Source organism: Oncorhynchus nerka, linkage group LG9a (assembly GCF_034236695.1).
Source record: "Oncorhynchus nerka isolate Pitt River linkage group LG9a, Oner_Uvic_2.0, whole genome shotgun sequence".
NCBI classification, from domain to species: domain Eukaryota; kingdom Metazoa; phylum Chordata; class Actinopteri; order Salmoniformes; family Salmonidae; genus Oncorhynchus; species Oncorhynchus nerka.
In genome coordinates, this window is record NC_088404.1 from 41,372,127 (window position 1) to 41,394,628 (window position 22,502).

Sequence of the window (22,502 nt, forward strand, 5' to 3'; positions counted from 1 at the left end):
GTGAGGATATTTAATTGTTGAATTACATAGTAGCCAAGGCCAAAAGGTAGTCATGAAATATTATTGGTCATGCGAGAGTTTGTCCCCATTAAAACAACTTACCTTTTACGGAGCGCGGTTTGGCCTGTTTTCGTCTAGACATCTCTGGATTGTGAAAGTATTTTCTTCTCGTATCGATCTCTAATATTTTGCGAAAACAGTCATATAGATGGATACTTCAGCTGGCGTGTTTTTCACTTCTTTGCCTGTTGCAATGCGACAACTTAAGTCTGATAGTATCCTATAGTCCAGTTAAAGGGGAGGTGAGTAGTCTATACAATTTGGAGCTGTGGAGAGGAGCTGCGCCCGGATACTCCAGCAATGTAACTTCTTCGGCTGGACTCAACCTGTAGAATTAACGGAATAACGCGTCTTTCTTTCGGAGTCCGTGACGACAGTATCTTTTGCTCCTTTACGTTCATAAACACCTTAGCTATAGGCGACTTAATCGGTAGAGTCCAAGTTTAAAGATGCAGCCAACGCCAAAATGACAGCCATGCGGTAACACCTGATCGGGCCGTTAGAAAGGTGCCAATACATCAAAATACGATGACATTGACTATACAATTATAGAATTCCGTTAAATCAAGCGTTACGTTGTCTCCGTTTCCTCTTCGTCTTGATGGTTTGTTGGTGCAGTTCTCGGAATAAGTCTCTTTTTTACCCTAATCTTGCGAACACCGAACCTCCCTTCGTCCGTTATTTTTCAGAAGGTGGCATGGGTAATGCAACCTTACCCAGCATTTTCACCCCTTGGGGATTTGTGTTTTTAAATCCTGAAATCAGTCAAATGTTTGTAGTATTTAGCCCCTCTCTACCTTTTTCTTTGTCCTGACTCTGGTCTTCCCTCCGCCTCCCGATCCGACTGCTGGCGGGGCTGCAGCGCAGACACACATAATAAAGCCAGGCTTGGCTGGAAATGTAGCCGTGTCCCAGCAGGAGGATGTGAGAGTAGGGTCCCGGCGGGGGAGCGCTCTGATCCCGCAGGGAGCTATGCACAGCCTGGGTTGAACAGACAGAGAGAGCCAACAGCACCAAACCATGGTCAGCCATGGAAACTACAGCTCAACTTGGAGCACGGATCGGGGCCAAAACACGGAGCATCAAAGAACGCTGCACAGCGCGTGAAAAATACGGACCGGATTCGGTTTTAGTCCTTTCCATCTTAAATTGGTTAGTCGTGCGCTACTTTCTCACTAGGGTTGACGATTGCCAATTATGTTTAAATTCTTTTTCTAAAAGTCGGTAGTCGTGAAATGCAACCTGATATTTTTTTTGACATACATAGGCCTAATTGTTTATATTTTATCATAAATTAGTCTGACTGGATTGTATTTTTTTTATATGGGCCTATAATTGTGCGTGGTGGCTTTCTAAATGCACCGATTACAAATATAAATCCCAGTCATGTAATTATTCACATGTTTTATGTATTTGAAATAATCGGCCTAGCAGTGTATTTATGTTGTTTTATCAAAGGGGTCTGGGCCCTCACTTGTGGTAAGCTTAACCCTCGGACAGGACCTATTAGAGGGCCATATGTTTTCAACACCAACGGAACTCATAATGTCAGGAGTTATGTGTTGGGGGCAAACTGCTGAGCCATAACAGTTCAGACTAGGACTGCAATTCGTGTGTTTGTCCCCTACAGAAAAGGGACATGTTGCCAATATGAGCCAGAAAAATATTTAAAATCACATGGTGCTTTGTTATTTTCTCTCCTGCACAGTGTGCTCTTTGACCAAGCTAGAGCTGCCCGAACGTTGTCATGGATAACTTGGTGGGCTCCCTCCCTGTCTTGACCTGCGGGGGGTCCTGCAGATTGAGCCTCGCCCCCGTTGTGAGACGGAGCGGCCTTTAAAATTGACCCCCGTTGAGGTGGGGGCCCCTCTTGTCTCGTCTGAACTCCCCCTGAAATGAGCGCACGCCTGGAGACCGCTTTTAAAGCGCTTGTGGCGTCCCAGAGAGAGGCCGCTGGCACACAAGGGTAAAATCTCTCCGCAGTAGTCCCTTATTCTTCGATAAATACAAAGGAGGAAAATAGCCCACATTACAAGCTCCTTAAGGGTCAAGGACAGCCGAGAGATGAATGGTTTCTAAAAGTAGTATTGTTGAATCACATAGCACGCGATTACACCCTCTGTCATCGTTCGGATTTGGTTTTATAGAGCATCAACCAGCTTTGAATAAGGCAAAAAGACATGTGGCTGATATTAATTAAGACAATCTCTGGTCTAGCAGTAACAACGCAGGGACATATGAATATCCTGCTTGCCATTTTGATTCCCCACACTGGGCCAGTAGAATCATTAGGCAAATCTAAAAGGGCTGTGGAAGTATTAGGAGAAGGGACATGTAATATAGTTCAATAATAATGCTGTTCTGTTTCACTGGATTTTGTGTTAGAAAACCAGGTTAGCACATTTGATTTGGGGATGTCTACATAGTTCACGTAGGCTTAAATTGATTTAGATCAGCATGTGAAATGTGACTGCAATGCACATTCTATTGACTCACATTACAATGTAGACGTCACTGTGTTGTTGCTTGATTGTAAATGCTGTTTGATTATTGGTAACACAGTTAATGATGACACATGAAAACTGACAAGGATGTGAAGGAGCACACCAATACACCTGTCACACAAACCACAGACAACACAGTTGATGGCAACAACAGTCCGTTTCCTGTCTGTCCCTCTCCCATTGCCTCTCCACCTTAAATACATGTATATTGTTGGTGTAGTACGACTAGCCTCAGAAAGCCCTGTTAAACACTCCCTCACTGTACTGTCACAAGCCTGGAGAGTTCATGTTATATTTATGTTGCCTACAGCGGATTCTCTCTGTTCTGTTCAGCTGAACTCTTGCCAGCTCTGCTAGCCCCCCCCCCCCCCCACACTTCCACAGACAATGTTACATCTCATTGGTTTTGCCCTAGATAAGCTATTTTTAAAGGAAATAATTAGACATAACTGATTTAAATACTGCAAAGCCACACTCTTTTTGTCTCTTAAGCGTGGTGTCTGTGTGTGGATAGTGAGCAATAAGGTGAGAGCAGAGGAATCATTTTGTCTCTAGTATCTTTTTTTAATAAATATGCATGGGAAAATACACATTTGACCAATATTTAACTGTATATTTTTTTGTCACTTAAGATGAATCCATTTCCTCTGACTGTGTTAAACTCCAGCCAAATGTGCATGGAGGAATTCTTTGTTCTGCTGTTGCTCAGGTTCCCCACCACAGTTTGGGGTTTGGCAGCACAGTGATTTCAGATGCTCTACACATGAACAGGCCTCCATGGACCAGAGAACAATAATGATGATGATGAAGGGAGATTGGAGGAGGAGGAGGAGGGTGCTGCTTGTTGGGATATTCATGTATCCATGTACAGAGGGGTCTGAAATTGACACCCTTGATAAAGATGAGCAATAATGACGGTATAAAATAAATTAATCAAATACAGAGCAATATTGTATGCTCAAAAAATGGGGAAAATATATTATTTTCTACTAATACAATTGCTCAGAGAAATAGATTTTGTTTAACAAGTAATACTATTTCTCAAAAAGGTAGGGATCAAAACTATTGACACCCATAAAGATTCTTAGAAATAAAGTAGTCACAAGTTTAGTATTTGGTCCCATATTCCCAGCATGCAATGACTACGCTTGTGACTATACAAACTTGTTGGATGCATTTTCAGTTTGTTTTGGTTGTGTTTCAGGTTATTTTGGCCCAATAGAAATGAATAATAATGTATTGGGTCATTTGGGAGTACCTTTTATTGTAAATAAGAATAGAATAGGTTTCTAAACACTTCTACATTAATGTGGATGCTACCATGATTACAGATCATCCTAAATTAATCGTGAATAATGACGATAGAGAATATTACACAGATTATAGCTCCAAAACATGCTAACCTCCCCTGTTATTGGTAACGGTGAGAGGTTAGCACCATTACCAATAACAGACTACTATATTTATAAGAATCTATAGGGGTGTCAATGATTTTGACCCATACTTCTTTTAGGAAGAAAAAATCTTCCACTTATCAATTGTATTTTTATAAAATAATATTTCCCCATTTGTTTTTGCGTAGAATATAGCTCAGTATATATTATTGATTATGTTTATCAAGGGTTTCAATCATTTCTGACCCCAATGTACATCTATTATGTTTTCCGTTTGTTAAGTTAGAACTTTTCCCTCATATTTTCTCCCACCTAGAATATGCCACTCAATTCATGACTTTTGTGTGAATGCACATTCAATGGGATTTCTGCCCATACTGGGTTTAAAAAGTGTGTCATGTGTGTTTTTGGCAGTGAAAGGGGGAAGTGGAGGCAAAGGCAAGGATGACGGCACTCCAGCAAACATCTTCTGGTGAGCTGCAACAATGCACTCACTCCCACGACATCAGCTCTCTGTAGGGAGTCTCTTCCTAATTTCCTTCATCCATAATAATAAGAGCTACATTAAACAGTGCCATTAGTGCCAGCAATTTGTTTTATTCTCCACAGAAAGAGAAATGTTATCTGTGGCGGACAAACTTAACCCAATTAAAGCCTTTTGTGCACAGGGGCTTTGCCGGATCTGTCGCTGATGTTGAGGAACTGAGGAATGGCGGCACAGTCAAGCCAACCAACTTTGGGGAGGAAAACTGAAGGAAAAAAAGAGAAAGAGAAGCATGTTTTTGCCAAAAAGGCAGAGGGGAAAAAAGGAAATGTGTCTTGTAGAATGGATGGAAACAAAATACACAGCCTCTCATCTCTCTGTACTGTGTGTTTGTGTGAGAGAGAGAGTCAAGGAGTGGGTGACTTCACTCTTATCCCATGCACACACTTCATACCACGAGACACAAATACATGCAGACTACAGTGCACATTTCCCCTCAATAATACATGTCATACAGTACACATGATCAAAATGTACCAGAGACACGTGCTCAATCATAATATAGAGTCTTTCTGATTGACCCTCCATGACATTTAAATGAGAAAGGGGCATCAATCTCGACAAACAAAGCTACCTACCCCACCCCTTATAGGTACCCACACATTATAATGTTAATGGTTGTGATAACACCTTCCAATAACAGGGGTCTAATTATCAACATGTTTGGCTGTTAGAGTGCCTACCTGGCACTTATCCGTGGCAATGGGGGGGGGACTGGAGGATCCTAATGAAGATCTCATTCACAGCAGCACACACAGGCCCAATGTGGGGTAAAGGTAACGAAGAAACACGTCCCATTAAGAGCCAACTGCAGATCAGATCCTGTGAATTCTGACACAACGGTGCCAGGAATAGTCATAGTGATACATTTTGATTGATATCCAATTGTGAAAGGAGTGGAAAGTAAAGTATATGTAGGCTTCAGGGGAGGGCCCTCCTGTGCAAAAAAAAATCAGTTCTCAACTTGATTGCTTCCTGTATGTAGGCTTACATGTGCAAAAACATGGGTTAAAAGTTGGAGTTATGTGCACATTTTTTTTTTGTATTTAAGCAGTTGATTCGTCAATCTGATTATCCATCTTTCAGTCTAGCCATTCCTCTGCTTCATAGCTTGTTTTTCCCTTCTCCCACAAAGCTCCAATCAACATTTCTCCGCTGGTGAAATGAAGCATAAACATTTCGCTAATACTTTGAGAGTCGATGGATTCTTCACAGCTGCAGCCGAGGGCCTGTGATCAGGAATTGGAGACAAACAACTGGTGAACATGCCTGGCCACACATGTCCACCCACTCATACAGTCACACGGACTCTGTGTGCCACGATCACACGACTAACTCCTAAACTCACACCACAATCACACCCTACCACCACCAGACACTAACTCTAATCCAACCATGACCGTGTGCATCCTGCAATACACACAGCCAAATGAGAACAAACAGTAGTAGATTTTTCCCCCCAACTTGTTCTTCAGCAATGTACAACCGACAGTGTACTGGAAATACATATACAGTCTGTATCTCAGCCAACAATAGCATTGTTTCTCAGCACTGATTGACATTTTCTGAAAGTAAAGTTATTGGATTCAAACTTTGAATGGAGCCATCATTACTGTTATATTGGGAAACAATATTTATTGCCTATGTCCTCATGTAAGCCTCAATGATGTTCAGACTGGGTACATATTAATACACTTTTTGATGCCACAGAATCAAAACATAATACAGTTGCCATGGTGCACAACATGAAATGGATGAAAATAGAATTGAAGAGAAGTTGATTTCATTCTCAAAAAGTCTGGCACCTTTATCTGTTGCAGAGCATTTTCAGTAACAAGATTGTTTCCCTGTAATCTCAATTATGAGTTCAGTGCTTCTTCCACTTAAACTAATACAGAACAAGAAATTACTAAGAAAGCAAATAATGAAAAATATTACAGGCCTGTGGCAAAACAGCAATGAAAACATTTCAACTGGGACTTCTGATATAATAGATTTTAGCCTTTTCATTTCAGAGAAGACTAAACATTTGATATTGGCGATGCAGTGGTTTCAAAAATAAAAGTTGAATGGCTCTATAGCACCATCTAGTGATAAAAATGGAATGATTTTACAACGTACCACTGCCTAAGGTTGGAAAAGATACATTTGATCTCATCCATGTTTGACAAACTCAGCAAAAAAATGTCCCCTTTTCAGGTCCCTGTCTTTCAAAGATAATTCGTAAAAATAAATAATTCGAAATAACTTCACAGATCTTCATTGTAAAGGGTTTCAACACTGTTTCCTATGCTTGTTCAATGAACCATAAACAATTAATGAACATGCATCTGTGGAACGGTTGTTAAGACACTAACAGCTTACAGACGGTAGGCAATTAAGGTCACAGTTATGAAAACTTAGGACACTAAAGAGGCCTTTCTACTGACTCTGAAAAACACCAAAAGAAAGATGCCCAGGGTCCCTACTCATCTGCGTGAACGTGCCTTAGGCATGCTGCAAGGAGGCATGAGGACTGCAGATGTGGCCAGGGCAATAAATTGCAATGTCCGTACTGTGAGACGTCTAAGACTGCGCTACAGGGAGACAGGATGGACAGCCGATCGTCCTCGCAGTGGCAGACCACATATAACAATACCTGCACAGGATCGGTACATCCGAACATCACACCTGCGGGACAGGTACAGGATGGCAACAACAACTGCTCGAGTTATACCAGGAATGCACAATCCCTCCATCAGTGATCAGACTGTCCGCAATAGGCTGAGAGAGGCTGGACTGAGGGCTTGTAGGCCTGTTGTAAGGCAGGTCCTCACCAGACATCACTGGCAACAACATCGCCTATGGGCACAAACCCGTCGCTGGTCCAGACAGGACTGGCAAAAAGTGCTCTTCGCTGACAAGTCGAGGTTTTGTCTCACCAGGGGTGATGGTCGGATTCGCGTTTACCGTAGAAGGAATGAGTGTTACACCGAGGCCTGTACTCTGGAGCAGGATCAATTTGGAGGTGGAGGGTCCGTCATGGTCTGGGGCGGTGTGTCACAGCATTGTCGGACTGAGCACTTGGTCATTGCAGGCAATCTCAACGCTGTGCGTTACAGGGAAGACATCTTCCTCCCTCATGTGGTACCCTTCCTGCAGGCTCATCCTGACATGACCCTCCAGCATGACAATGCCACCAGCCTTATTGCTCATTCTGTGTGTGATTTCCTGCAAGACAGGAATGTCAGTGTTCTGCCATGGCCAGCAAAGAGCCCGGATTTCAATCCCATTGAGCACGTTTGGGACCTGTCGGATCAGAGGGTGAGTGCTAGGGCCATTCTGCCCAGAAATGTCTGGGAACTTGCAGGTGCTTGGTGGAAGAGTGGGGTAACATCTCACAGCAAGAACTGGCTCATCTGGTGCAGTCCATGAGGAGGAGATGCACTATTACTTTTGATTTTGACCCCCCCCCCCCTTTTGTTCAGGGACACATTATTCAATTTCTGTTAGTCACATGACTGTGGAAGCTGTTCAGTTTATGTCTGTTGTTGAATCTTATTTTCATACAAATATTTGAAAAGAAATGCAGTTGACAGTGAGAGGATATATCTGTTTGTGCTGAGTTTGGGTTGGAGGTTATGAAACATCTCCACAATAACTTCTTCATTTGGATGGGCATGTCATATTGAGGTTTTCTAATAGAGAACCTAAACCAGCTAATGCTTAGCCACACTGTCTATACTGTCCTAAACACTGTGTATAATGTGGTAAAAATATGATTTGATCATGGAAAATGATACAAGAAAAGGAATTAACATGAACGTTCTCGAAAAGTACATTAATTTCTCAGACCTACTGAAAAAGTTCAAATGGAATTTGTTTTCTTCTAATAAAATGCCTGTTACAAGCATTTCGCTGCACCTGCGATAACGTCTGCAAATCTGTGAACACGGACAATGAACTTTGATTTTCAATACAGAGCCTAAGAAGCAGAATTAAAAGCTGTTGTTCAGAACAGCTCATTCCAGTATTACCAAATACTTACATTATAAAAATGTATTTTGTGAGAACTAGCTAAGTTAATGCCTCAGGATGTTACAATGTTCAGAGCACCTTCATATTTAACACATTCACAGGATATGATGATTATCTTGAATCGCTAGCATACTGGCATCATATCCTCCTAAGCATAGGGCAAATCTGGGATGGAAAGACAGGCCATTCTGACTGAGGGAGACAGCAGCCAAAGTTATGAGAGAAGATTGATGCATAAAGATGCTTGCTTTTATGAGGAAATATATATTTTGGCTTGTTTAGCCTTTATTGTGTTATGTATTACCGGCGTAACATTTTACAGACAATTACCAGTTAAAAGAAAGACAAAAACAGATAAAAATAAAACAAAGAATCTGGGAATGAAACTTAAAATCTGATCATTTGTTCTGACTTGCTCCTGAACATAGTAGTGGGTCAACTCACACTCATAAAAATTGAGCTGTGAACTCCCAAATAGTCAAAGGCAACTCACAATATTCCATTTCAGCTTGTTGAACTATGGATCCTCTATCAACACATTGCTCTGGATGAGGAGTGCTAGTGTGGGTTCCTGAGGGGGCAGCAGATGGCACTGAGCTGAAGGAGATCCCACTCCTCAGGACAGTATGATGCTTTCTGCCGTCTGTCCATGGTGTTCTAGAGATGATGTTCTCTCAGCGCCTGGGTGTGTTAGGGAGACCACCTGATCAGACAGGAGAGAGGAACATGGTTGGATAACACTTGTGGACATTGACATGTTACATCAACGTTGCTGTTTTGTATTGTGTGTTGCTGACACAAAGAGGGAAGACAGGCCATAACGAACATACGCCGTGCAGTCAAGTACCTGCTGGGTGTTGAAGAACAGTGACAATTCAACATGTAGAAAGAAAAATCAAGAAATGAAAAGAACATGGCGGCCAGTGTTCTGTGGTCTGAGGCGATAGGACGGCCAGTGTTCTGTGGTCTGAGGCGATAGGACGGCCAGTGTTCTGTGGTCTGAGGCGATAGGACGGCCAGTGTTCTGTGGTCTGAGGCGATAGGACGGCCAGTGTTCTGTGGTCTGAGGCGATAGGACGGCAAGTGTTCTGTGGAAGGAGGCAATAGGACGGCCACCCACTTCTAAATCCCTCTGGTGTGTTTCCTCTTTAAGAAGCTTACATTTAATTTGAATGGAAGTGAGGCTAACCTAAGATGACGCGTGACGGGCATAAAACAGTAAAGCATGTGACTAACCTGGACAGGTGAACAGCCCAGGCTGGGGTCCCATATGAAGGCTCTTCAGTGAGGGTGGGGCTCCTCGGGGGACATGGTAGTATGGGGGTCCTCGATGTAACGGACCGCAGAGGCCGTGTGTAGAAAGGGGGGCACGAGGGTTGGGGGACCATGAGGGGGCCCTTGACCCTGGTGCATGGACAGCAGTGGAGGGGGCTTGGTCTTGGGGTATGGGCCTAGATAGGATACAGATCAGAGACTGTCGACATGTACATATACAATTATAGCCATAACAAGTGACTCATGAGTCTGATTTTAGACATTTGCCATCTAATGCCCATTTGTCCTGTAGAACATTTCTAGTTTTAGAACAGTTATTTACCTGGAGAAGTCATGAGGCGGGTAGCAGAGTGCTCTCTCATCCCAGGAGGTGTCTCTCTGCCACAAGGGCCTGAGGGGGTGGGTAGCAGCCCCTGGGGGTTTCCCTAAACCAGGAGGCAACGTCTTCGTCCTCTCAGGAAGGGGGCCATCAGATGTCTCAGTGGACTTGGCTGAGAGAAATAGAACAAAACAGAAAAACCCAATATAGGAGAGTATGATATCCTAAAAATAGAGTTACTATAACTCAGCATTGTCACTTTTCTAGGATAGTCTAAGAATACAACATCTCCACTACATAATGACAATGCATGGTGTAGTTAAAGACAAGCAATAATCACATTAAGTATTAGCAAATAAGGATATACACTATATTTACAAAAAGTAATGTGGACACCCCTTCAAATTAGTGGATTCAGCTATTTCAGCCACACCCGATGCTGACAGGTGTATAAAGTCGAGCACACAGCCATGCAATCTCCATAGACAAACATTGGCAGTAAAATGGCCTTGCTAAAGAGCTCAGTGACTTTCAAAGTGGCACCGTCATAGGATGCCACCTTTCCAACAAGTCACTTCGTCAAATTTCTGCCCTGCTAGAGCTGCCCCGGTCAACTGTAAGTGCTGTTATTGGGAAGTGGAAATGTCTAGGAGCAACAATGGCTCAGCCGCGAAGTGGTAGACCACACAAGCTCACAGAACGGGATCACTGAGTGCTGAAGCGCGTAGCGCGTATAAACAGTCTGTCCTCGGTTGCAACACTCACTTGCACCAGTTCCAAACTGCCTCTGGAAGCACGTCAGCACAGGAACTGTTCGCCTGGAGCGTTATGAAATGTGTTTCCATGGCCGAGCAGCCACACACAAGCTTAAGATCACCATGCACAATGCCAAGTGTCGGCTGGAGTGGTGTAAAGCTCTCCGGCATTGGACTATGGCGCAGGTGAAACGTGTTCTCTGGAGTGATGAATCACGCTTCACCATCTGGCAGTCCGACAGACAAATCTGAGTTTGGAGGATTCCAGGAGAACACTACCTGTCCGAATGCATAGTGCCAACTGTAAAGTTTGGTGGAGGAGGAATAATGGTCCGGGGCTGTTTTGGGGTCAGGCTCCATAGTTCCACTGAAAGGAAATCTTAATGCTACAGTATACAATGACATTCTAGATGATTCTGTGCTTCCAACTTTGTAGCAACAGTTTGGCAAGGCCCTTTCCTGTTTCATCATGACAATGCCCCCGTGCACAAAGCGAGGTCCATACAGCAATGGTTTTTAGAGATCGGTGTGTTAGAACTTGACTGGCCTGCACAGAAACTGACCTCTACCCCATCGAACACCTTGGGATGAATTGGAACGCCAACTGCGAGCCAGGCCTAATCGCCTGACCTCACTAATGCTCGTGGCTGAATGGCCTCAAGTCCCCGCAGCAATGTTCCAACAGCTATTGGAAAGCCTTACTAGAAGAGTGAAGGATGCTATAGCAGCAAAGGAGGCACCAACTCCATATTAATGCCAATGAATTTGGAATGAGATGTTCGATGAGCAAGTTTCCACATACTTTGGGTCATGTAGTGTATCATTCGCTGTCCTAAATAAAAAGACTGTACTGTGCATATGTACACTATGGTTGTGTGGCTGCACCTTGCAGATGGTCCTGGCGGTTGTGGAGCTACTCTGCAATGGTGCTCAGCTCCTCAGGGTACAGGTGGACTCCATCGGCCAGGAAGAAGAGCAGCTGGCGGGTGTCAGAGGGCACAGCATCTCCCTTTCTAGGTAGTCATCCACAAGCTCGACCGCCCGCGCCCCCGTTTCTGCAGGGTCCTTCTGCTGCATCCGCTTCCCAAGCCCAAGGCCATTCTCCGCCATCACAAAGTCCATGGCATGGTCCTTGGGCATGTTGCGATGGACTAGAAGAAGAGGGGTTTGAAGGTCAAAGTAAAAATATTATACAAGTTAATCATACTTTGCTTTGCTCTGTTATGTTCCACTTCTTCCGGTTTCTCTTTATATGGGGTTTAATTTTGGGGTCAAGTGAAAATTCAATGCATGACAATAGTGATTGCCTGTTGTTTTTTTTCACTGAAAGCTTAATGCAATTTATTGGAAGATTTGCAGTAGATTGGGAATGATGTGATGTGTGTCTGTGCAAAGCATGTGTTCAAAACAGATTTTCTACTCTATAATAAATCGACAAAAAATTAAAAAAATGTCATACATTTACTTACAACTCCCCGCATATTACGTGAGGGCTTGCAAATTTGACCGATCACCGCACTATTATCTCATAGAACAGTAAAATCACCAAAATATTAGGCTACCGCATAAGTGTCAGAACCTCATTACAAAAAGAGGGCCCACAATTTTAACCAATCACTGCACCTTTATGACATATGGTTCAAATCAACCCACGTCAAACTTTCCCATCAGCGCAATTGTGACAAACTCGACAGAAATGGAAAATTGCAAAGCAAAATGTCAGAATTGCCATGTTAAATCATTTGTACCTGCAGATATCACAAAATGAAAATCCACTGAAATACTATACATTATTTTGTTATTTCATTGTACAGATATATTATTTGAAATATTGTTTAAAGGATATCTTTGTTTTAGGTAGATGAAATAAGGGCATCTTTGAAGATTATTTGTGAGTTTAGGATATACATAAAATATGATGCTCTAGCTAGGCCTTTAACAATGGCATATTTTTAAAGCAGGTACGGATGTGGTGGATAGCAAAACGAATTCCAAATATTTTAAGAGAATAATTAGTATAACTTCTTTGAAGGTCTTAAACTACTTTTAAATAGTATTGGTTCAGAATATAGAATTTAAGAAATTCCTCCATATAGGCTGTTGTTCATGATTATATAGCCCAGTTCTCATAAAAGAGCTTCAGTTTATACAGTGCAATCAGACCCCTTGACTTATTCCACATTGTGTTACACCCCCCCCCCCCCCACCCCCCTTCAATGTACACACACTACCCCATAACGACAAAGTGAAAACAGGTTTAGACATTTTTGCTGAAGTATAAAAAATAACAGAAATACTTTATTTTACACGAGTATTCAGGCCCTTTGCTAGGAGACTTGAATTCGAGCTCAGCTGCATCCTGTTTCCATTGATCACCCTTGAGATGTTTCTACAACTTGCTTGGAGTCCACCTGTGGTAAATTCAATTGATTGGACATGATTTGGAAAGGCACACACCTGTCTATATAAGGTCCCACAGTTGATTGTGTCGAGGCACAGATCTGGGGAAGGGTATCTGCAGCATTGAAGGCCCCCAAGAACACAGTGGCCTACATCATTCTTAAATGGAAGAAGTTTGGAACCACCGAGACTCTTCCTAGAGTTGGCCGCTCGGCCAAACCGGGGAAGAAGGGCTTTCATCAGGGAGGTGACCAAGAACCTGATGGTCACTCTGACAGAGCTCTAGAGTTCCTCTGTGGAGATGGTAGAACCTTCCAGAAGGACAACCTCCCTGATCAAGGCCCTTCTCCCCCGATTGCTCAGTTTGGCCAGGCAACCAACTCTAGGAAGAGTCTTGGTGGTTCCAAACTTCTTCCATTTAAGAATGATGGAAGCCACTGTGTTCTTGGGGACCTTCAATTTTTCGTTTTTCTTATCTCTTACTTAAAAAAGAAAAAACTGTAGGTATTTTCTTAACTGCATCGTTGGTTAAGGGCGTGTAAAGTAAGCATTTCACTGTAAGGTCTACACCTGTTGGATTTGGCACACATGACCAATAAAATTGGATTTGAATGTTGCGGAAATGCTTTTGTACCCATCCCCAGATCTGTGCATCGACACAATTCTGTCTCGTAGCGCTACGGACAATTCCTTTGAACTCATGGCTTGGTTTTTGCTCTGACATGCACTTTCAACTGTGGGACCTTATATAGACAGTTGTAGAAACATCAAGGATGATCAATGGAAACACGATACCTGAGTTCAAGTTTAAGTCGCATAGCATTTCTTCACTTTTTCATTATGGGGTATGGTGTGTAGATCGAGGGGGGGGGGGGGTGTATTAAGTCCATTTTGGAATAAGGCTGTAAAATGTGGAAAAAGTAATTGGGTCTGAACACTTTTCCAAATGCACTGTATATGTTATAATAAAATGGCACCACTAAATGAAAGGGACATGATACATAATGACAGAATTTTTTTGGAACCTTGTTTGAAGCTGTAAAGTTACTTGTCAACTGGTAAGTGGATGTTTTGGCAACATTAAGTGTATACAAAACAGGATCTTCCTCGTTCACGGATGATTCTCGTTCAACAATTGAATATGACTTCACGTCCCTGCACTAAATATTTTTGATTAAAAAGGTAAACCTAGAGCTATTTCAGATAATTGTATAAGCCAAATACAATTTAAGAATGGTCATTGTCACCCTCTTTGTTAGTTTGACATTTCCTGGGGATTTATATCAAGCGATTTATACCCGTCTAATGTGACTGCATATGTGTGTGAATTATTTCAAACCTAAATAAATTCATATTTTGGTGAATAAAGCTATTTATATGGAAGTATAATGTGAGAGCCTTTGATGAGGCGGCCTTAACTGTGAACCACTGAGTCCTGAGGACAACCACAGAACGGAACTAAATCGCCATGGAAACATGTCATGTTCTTTGTCCTCAAATGGTCTCTATTTACGATCATTATCAGGAATGTTTGGTTTGGGGTATTATTGTTCTTTTATAGATGGACTGTAATTGCTTTGTTAAAAGGGGGCAGGTGACTGTGGGGACTTACTTGCGGGATTCTGAAAATATGATTACTGTGCACGAGGACAGAGCTACATTGGTCTATTCGACGAGAATACATAAAGGGGAACCGTCGGAGCGGAGATCTTGTAGGGCCCGGGTCAGGCCCGACTCCGCCTGCAGGTAAATCATTTCCACGGAGAGGCTGCGGTCCTGCAAACAGTGACCTATCGATTTGGGGTAATCCCTTTGAAAGAAGAGAAGAAAGCTGGTTATTGACTTCTGCACACAGACCGAGGGGTACACAGACATGACGTGAGGAGCATGTCCAGGCCTGGAGTCAACAACCACACGAAGACAACTCAACTTTTCACACCTAAACTGAATCGTAACTCTTATCAAGTTGTAGTTAAGTGACCAGTGAAGAGAAGGATAGCTTGATTTAACCATAGGCCTAATATTGTAAAAATGGATGTGATAGGTTGAGTCAATAACGCTGTGAGTTCGTTATTTGCTGATGTGCATTTATTGTAAATAAGCTTATCGTTTGTGTGTTCTTAAACATCTTACCAGTGTTGAAAGAGCACGAACAGCATTTACTGACCAGTTACAATTGTCATTCAAACCACTTGTCTACTGTGAGTAATATAGAATATGTTGAGGAGGGTGGGACAGTGAGGTCTCTTGAAGCCCACAACAGGCACATATCATAGCAATACTTGTGATGAATGTTTAATCTATTTTACTGAGCCATTTACTATATGATCGTATTCTTATCTTTTCTTATTGTTGTTGCATTGTCCAGAAGGAACCTGCACGTAAACATTTCATTGGACAGTGTACACCATGTGTACCCCGTACATACGACTAATACAACTTAAACCTCTGCTTCATTAACACAGACTATTGTTGATTAACATGGCACATATTCAATTTCTCTACAAAACTTTTGGCACCAGAGTCAGTATGTAGGTCTTTCCTGCGCAGCAATGCTTTTTGGCAGGGGTGACAATTTCAAAATACAGTATGCATACACTTCTGTCCACATGTACCAAGATGAGATAACAGTGTAAAGATGTCATTGAATAGGTCATTCAGGTTTACAGTATTTAACATTGAGAGAACATACAACTTCATAGCACACGCGAGCAGGCCTTTCTAATCGACCTGGCCGGGGTATCCTGGCTGGGATATTGATCTCATCCCGTCAGTAAAGGATGCCTGGTTATTTTTTTTAAATGCCTTCCTAACCATCTTAAATAAGCATGCCCCATTCAAGAAATTTAGAACCAGGAACAGATATAGCCCTTGGTTCTCCCCAGACCTGACTGCCCTTAACCAACACAAAAACATCCTATGGCGTTCTGCATTAGCATCGAACAGCCCCCATGATATGCAGCTGTTCAGGGAAGCTAGAAACCATTATACACAGGCAGTTAGAAAAACCAAGGCTAGCTTTTTCAAGCAGAAATTTGCTCCCTGCAACACTAACTCAAAAAAGTTCTGGGACACTGTAAAGTCCATGGAGAATAAGAACACCTCCTCCCAGCTGCCCACTGCACTGAAGATAGGAAACACTGTCACCACTGATAAATCCACTATAATTGAAAACTTCAATAAGCATTTTTCTACGGCTGGCCATGCTTTCCACCTGGCTACTCCTACCCCGGTCAACAGCACTGCACCCCCCACAGCAACTCGCCCAAGCCTTCCCCATTTCTCCTTCTCCCAAATCCGTTCAGCTGATGTTCTGAAAGAGCTGCAAAATCTGGACCCCTACAAATCAGCCGGGCTAGACAATCTGGATCCTTTCTAAAATTATCTGCCGAAATTGTTGCCACCCCTATTACTAGCCTGTTCAACCTCTCATTCGTGTCGTCTGAGATTCCCAAAGATTGGAAAGCAGCTGCGGTCATCCCCCTCTTCAAAGGGGGGGACACTCTTGACCCAAACTGCTACAGACCTATATCTATCCTACCCTGCCTTTCTAAGGTCTTTGAAAGCCAAGTCAACAAACAGATTACCGACCATAATATCTTAACCGACATCGATAAGAAACATTACTGTGCAGACGTATTCATTGATCTGGCCAAGGCTTTCGACTCTGTCAATCCCCACATCCTCATCGGCAGACTCGACAGCCTTGGTTTCTCAAATGATTGCCTCGCCTGGTTCACCACCTACTTATCTGATAGAGTTCAGTGTGTCAAATCGGAGGGTCTGCTGTCCGGACCTCTGGCAGTTTCTATGGGGGTGCCACAGGGTTCAATTCTTGGGCCGACTCTCTTCTCTGTATACATCAATGATGTCGCTCTTGCTGCTGGTGAGTCTCTGACCCACCTCTACGCAGACGACACCATTCTGTATACGTCTGGCCCTTCTTTGGACACTGTGTTAACCCTCCAGGCAAGCTTCAATGCCATTACAACTCTCCTTCCGTGCCCTCCAATTGCTCTTAAATACAAGTAAAACTAAATGCATACTCTTCAACCGATCGTTGCCTGCAACTGCCCGCCTGTCCAACATCACTACTCTGGATGGCTCTGACTTGGAATACGTGGACAACTACAAATACCTAGGTGTCTGGTTAGACTGTAAACTCTCCTTTCAGACCCACATCAAACATCTCCAATCCAAAGTTAAATCTAGAATTGGCTTCCTTTTTCGCAACAAAGCATCCTTCACTCATGCTGCCAAACATACCCTTGTAAAACTGACCATCCTACCAATCCTCCACTTTGGCGATGTCATTTACAAAATAGCCTCCAATACCCTACTCAACAAATTGGATGGTCTATCACAGTGCAATCCGTTTTGTCACCAAAGCCCCATACTACCCACCATTGCGACCTGTACGCTCTCGTTGGCTGGCCCTGGCTTCATACTCGTCGCCAAACCCACTGGCTCCATGTCATCTACAAGACCCTGATAGGTAAAGTCCCCCCTTATCTCAGCTCGCTGGTCACCATAGCATCACCCACCTGTAGCACGCGCTCCAGCAGGTATATCTCTCTGGTCACCCCCAAAACCAATTCTTTCTTTGGCCGCCTCTCCTTCCAGTTCTCTGCTGCCAATGACTGGAACGAACTACAAAAATCTCTGAAACACTTCTCTCTCACTAGCTTTAAGCACCAACTGTCAGAGCAGCTCACACATTACTGCACCTGTACATAGCCCACCTATAATTTAGCCCAAACAACTACCTCTTTCCCTACTGTATTTATTTTTGCTCCTTTGCACCCCATTATTTTTATTTCTACTTTGCACATTCTTCCACTGCAAATCTACCATTCCAGTGTTTTACTTGCTATATTGTATTTACTTTGACACCATGGCCTTTTTTTGCCTTTACCTCCCCTCATTTGCTCACATCGTATATAGACTTGTTTATACTGTATTATTGACTGTATGTTTGTTTTACTCCATGTGTAACTCTGTGTCGTTGTATGTGTCGAACCGCTTTGCTTTATCTTGGCCAGGTTGCAATTGTAAATGAGAACTTGTTCTCAACTTGCCTACCTGGTTAAATAAAGGTGAAATAAAAAAATAAAGCAGGCTACTTACTGTACAAAATTAAAACCTAACGTTACAATAAAACGTTACCAGAAGTTCTATTTGAAATTGCATTGTTTTGAGTGTATAAGCTCTACGGAGACATAACGGATCTTTAATGGAAAGAGTTTAAATGTGTATGGTATCTTCAATGGAAGCCATATGGATTCGTAGTCTTTTTTTAATGGAGAGAAAGTTCAAATTTATGTACGAAAAGAATCTCAGTGACTGTGAGGAAAACAAAAACTGCCATGCATCCCACTCCATGAAATATCCCAGGTTTGTCTAGTTGAATAGTTAAATAGACATGCATTTCGACGCTACATAGGCTCTGCAAATGGGAACAATATTCGCTTGTCAGACCTTGAGATTGAACAGGAAGAGGATGAAAGAAAATGTTTTTTTTCCCCCCAGAGTGCAATAACAACAAGTAGAACACAAAAGTAGAACATGCATTGCATGAGTTGACATGTTTTTACTCCAAGAGATTTTTAGTTTTCATAACTCTTATGTTGCCGTCGATTTGTTCTGTAGAGTGTCTGTGGTGAATGTCTGAATTAACGTTACTGATGGGCATGTCAAGAAATCAACGAAATAGGCATCTTCAACGAAACATCAAGCTGGCATATTATGGGAAATCTAACAATCCCTAACTATAGCGTTAGTCAGTCTCGGGTTTAAATGGGTGCAATTTAGATTTGTATCGTCTTCTATGCTTTTTTTTAGGAAGAGAGATGAAATGGATGCATGAGAAGATTCTCATTTATCAGTGATTGTGATTCCTAAAAATAGATCTTACATTTTCCAGTCAACCTGGAGAGAAAGACATGGGTAAGTGAGTGGTAGCACTTTAACCATTCAGATCAGTGATTCTCCCAACCTCTCCTCGGGGATCCCCGGGCGTTTCATGCATTTCAACTATTTCAGAGCTAGCACACCGATTCAACTAATTATACATAGCCCTTGATTAAGTAATCAGGTGAGTTAAGGGCGACAGCAAAATAGTTGACCGAGTGAAAAGGAGGAAGCCAGAACAGAATAAAAATATTTCAAAACATGCATTGTGTGTGCAATAATGCACTAAAGTAATACTGCAAAAAATGTGGTAAAGCAATTCACTTTTGACCCTGAATAGAAAGTGTTATGTTTGGGGCAAATCCAACACAACACATTACTGAGTACCACTCCATATTTTCTAGCATTGTGGTGGCTGAATCATGTTATAGGTATGCTTGTAATCGTTAAGGACTCGGGAGTTAGACTGTATATGTGTGTACGGGGCCTCACTTTGGTTTTGTAACTTTTCTGTTTATATATAATAGAAATGGAGCTTAGCACAGGCAAAATCCAAGAAGAAAACCTGGTTCAGTCTGCTTTCCACCAGACACTGGGAGATTAAATCCCCTTTCAGCAGAACAATAACCTAAAACACAAGGTCAAATCTACACCGAAGATAGTGAATGTTCCTGAGTGGCCTAGTTACAGTTGACTTAAAATATGCTAGAAAATCTATGGCAAGACATTAAAATGGTTGTCTAGCATTCATCAACCACCAAAATCTTTAAGAATTTTGAAAAGAATAGTGAGCAAATATTGTACAATCCAGGTGTTCAAAGCTCTTAGACGTACCCAGAAAGAATCACAGGTGTAAATGCAAAAGGCGATTCTAACATTTGTTGACGCAGGGCTGTGAATACTTATGTAAATTATATATCAGTTTTTCATTCTCAATAAATAAGCAACAATTTTAAAAACATGTTTTCACTTTGTCATTCTGGGGTATTGTGGGTAGAGTGATGAGGAAAATGTTTAATACATTTTGAATAGAGGCTGTAACAACAAAATGTGGAATGAGTCAAGGGGTATGAATACTTTCCGAAGGCATTGTAGGTATTCTTGACTATTACTGTTAAACTCCCACAAAAGTGATCCAACAGGAGTAGGGGTCTTTTCATTCCTCTTCACACACACAATCACCACAATTGCTGAAATCTTCATCCTCACTCCTGGAGAAACAAAACACCCACCTCCATTTACAACAAGGGCAAAGAAAATTTGCAAAAGAATAAATACCCATGGCTATTCCTTATTTGCTTGAAGGTGAGGTACTCGCATGCTCTGGTTGCTCACAGACAGGACCACACAGCCAGCAGGTGCCTTGTGAAGTTGCTTGTAGAACCGCTGGTAGAGGGCACTACGGTTGTCAGCTGGATTGTAAAACCTTGAGAGAAGCTGAGGGGTGAGAGAAGACATTTTCTAAACCAGTTCTTGGCAAATAAACACATTTTGTTGATAGACCACATAAGAGAAATGTGAGCTTACCATTTTGTTGATATCCTTCATAGTCCACGTTGTTACCGGAGTAGTCATGCTGTTGGTCTAACTCCTCATAACTGAAAGAGTAACACATTCATGCATGAAGTGATGGTCATGTACCATCTGAATCATTGCTCTGCCCCCCTCCTACTCTGCATCCTATGACTCACTGTCCCCTCCCATTTCTGGCTGCCCACTGGGCACAGACAGCAATTCAACATTGAATCAAGTCATTTCAATGACAAAGGTCCTGGATGGCGCAGAGGTCAAAAGCACTGCAATGAAGTGCTGGGGTGCCACCACAACCTGGGGTTCGATCACAGGCTGTGTCACAACTGGTTGTGACCGGGAGTCCAATAGGAGGGCACAGAATTGTCCCAGCGCCGTCCGGGGTAGGGGAGGGTTTGGCCGGTGGGGCATTCCTTGGCTCATTGTGCTCTAGAGACTCCTTGTGGCAGGGCCAGGCGGCTGCAAGCTTATAACGGACATCAGTCGAACAGTGTTTCCTCTGACACATTGGTACGGCTGACATCCGTGTTAAGCGAGCAATGTGATAAGTAGGCGGCTAGGCAGCTCATGTTTCAGAGGATGCATCACTCGACCTTCGAGCCCATTGAGTCGCCGCAGAGATGAGCCAAGGGGCCTAATTCGGGGAGAAAACGAAGTTTAAAAAATAAGCTGGTGGCCATACCACCCTGAACACACCTGTTCAGAGTCAGTCCTGGTTAGTACTGGGATGGGAGACCGCCTGGGAATACCTGGTGCCCTAAGCTCCAGAATTGTTAATAATGACCAGTGTGTGCCCAGTGGGTGAGTGACTCATTGCAAGCTTGCAGAAAAGGGCTGCAGACAGCAGAGCGAAAATTAAGGAAAACTAAACTTCCAGAAGACCTATCATCCTTCCACTCCCTCCTCTCTACATTCTCTTCTGTATACTTTGCTAAAGCCACTTTCTATCACAAGCTTCTGCCTCGAACCCCAAGAAACTCCCACCTTCCTCCCTCAATCCTCCACTCCGAACCTTTGGGGAAGACTTAGTCAACCACTTTGGGAAAAAAAGGTTGAAGACATCTGCTCCTCATTCACTCAGCCTAGAGTCCACTGGTCCCACTCACACAAAACTACACACATTGACCTCTTTCTCCAGATGAAATCCTGAGACTAGTGCGGTCCAGCATTCATCAAAGATGAGCATTTGCTCACTGAAGTTGGTTACGACACCAAACTTGAGTCAGGTAAAGACCCTGGTGAAGATGACAAGGACGCAGATGAGCTTACTTCTGACAGTTTGTGCAGAACTTCTTCTGTTGTGCAAACCCACAGTTTCATCAGCTTTTCGGGTGGCTGGTCTCAGACGATCCTGCAGGTGAAGATGGATGTGGAGGTCCTGGGCTGGCATGGTTACACATGGTCTGCGGTTGTGAGCCCGGTTTGACGTACTGCCAATTTCTCTAAAATTGCGTTGCAGGCGGCTTATGGTAGAGAAATTAACATTCAACTATCTGGCAAAAGCTCTGGCGGACATTCCTGCAGTCAGCATACAAATTGCACACTCCCTCAAAACAAGAGAAATCAGTGGTATTGTTTTGTGTGACAAAAGTGCACATTTTTTAGTGGCCTTTTGTCCCCAACACAAGGTAGATCTGTGTAATGATCATGCTGTTTAATCAGCTTCTTGATATGCCACAATTGTCAGGAGAATGGATTGTCTTGGCAAAGTAAAAATGCTCACTAACAGGTATGTAAACAAATGCGTGCAAAACTGAGTGAAATAAGCTTTTTTTTCCAGCTCATGAAACATGG

At 42.8% G+C, this 22,502-nt stretch overlaps 1 protein-coding gene and 1 pseudogene across 3 annotated transcripts in view; both read right to left on the bottom strand.

Annotated features, from left to right (window-relative positions):
* znf423 (zinc finger protein 423) overlaps window positions 1–1,107 on the bottom strand; it is a 161,076-nt gene extending 159,969 nt beyond the window's left edge. For 2 of the 3 annotated variants that reach the window (XM_065022612.1, XM_065022611.1), the window contains exon 1: window positions 858–1,107. In XM_065022612.1, coding sequence (XP_064878684.1) covers window positions 858–1,092 — 235 coding nt within the window. In that variant the 5' untranslated portion in view covers window positions 1,093–1,107. Of the gene's footprint in view, window positions 1–102 lie in introns of all 3 variants that reach the window. The other variant, XM_029668154.2, reaches the window with a different exon arrangement.
* Window positions 1,108–6,131: 5,024 nt separating this feature from the next.
* Window positions 6,132–21,971, bottom strand: LOC115134321 (nuclear receptor coactivator 5-like; annotated as a pseudogene).
* Between the last annotated feature and the right edge of the window lie 531 nt (window positions 21,972–22,502).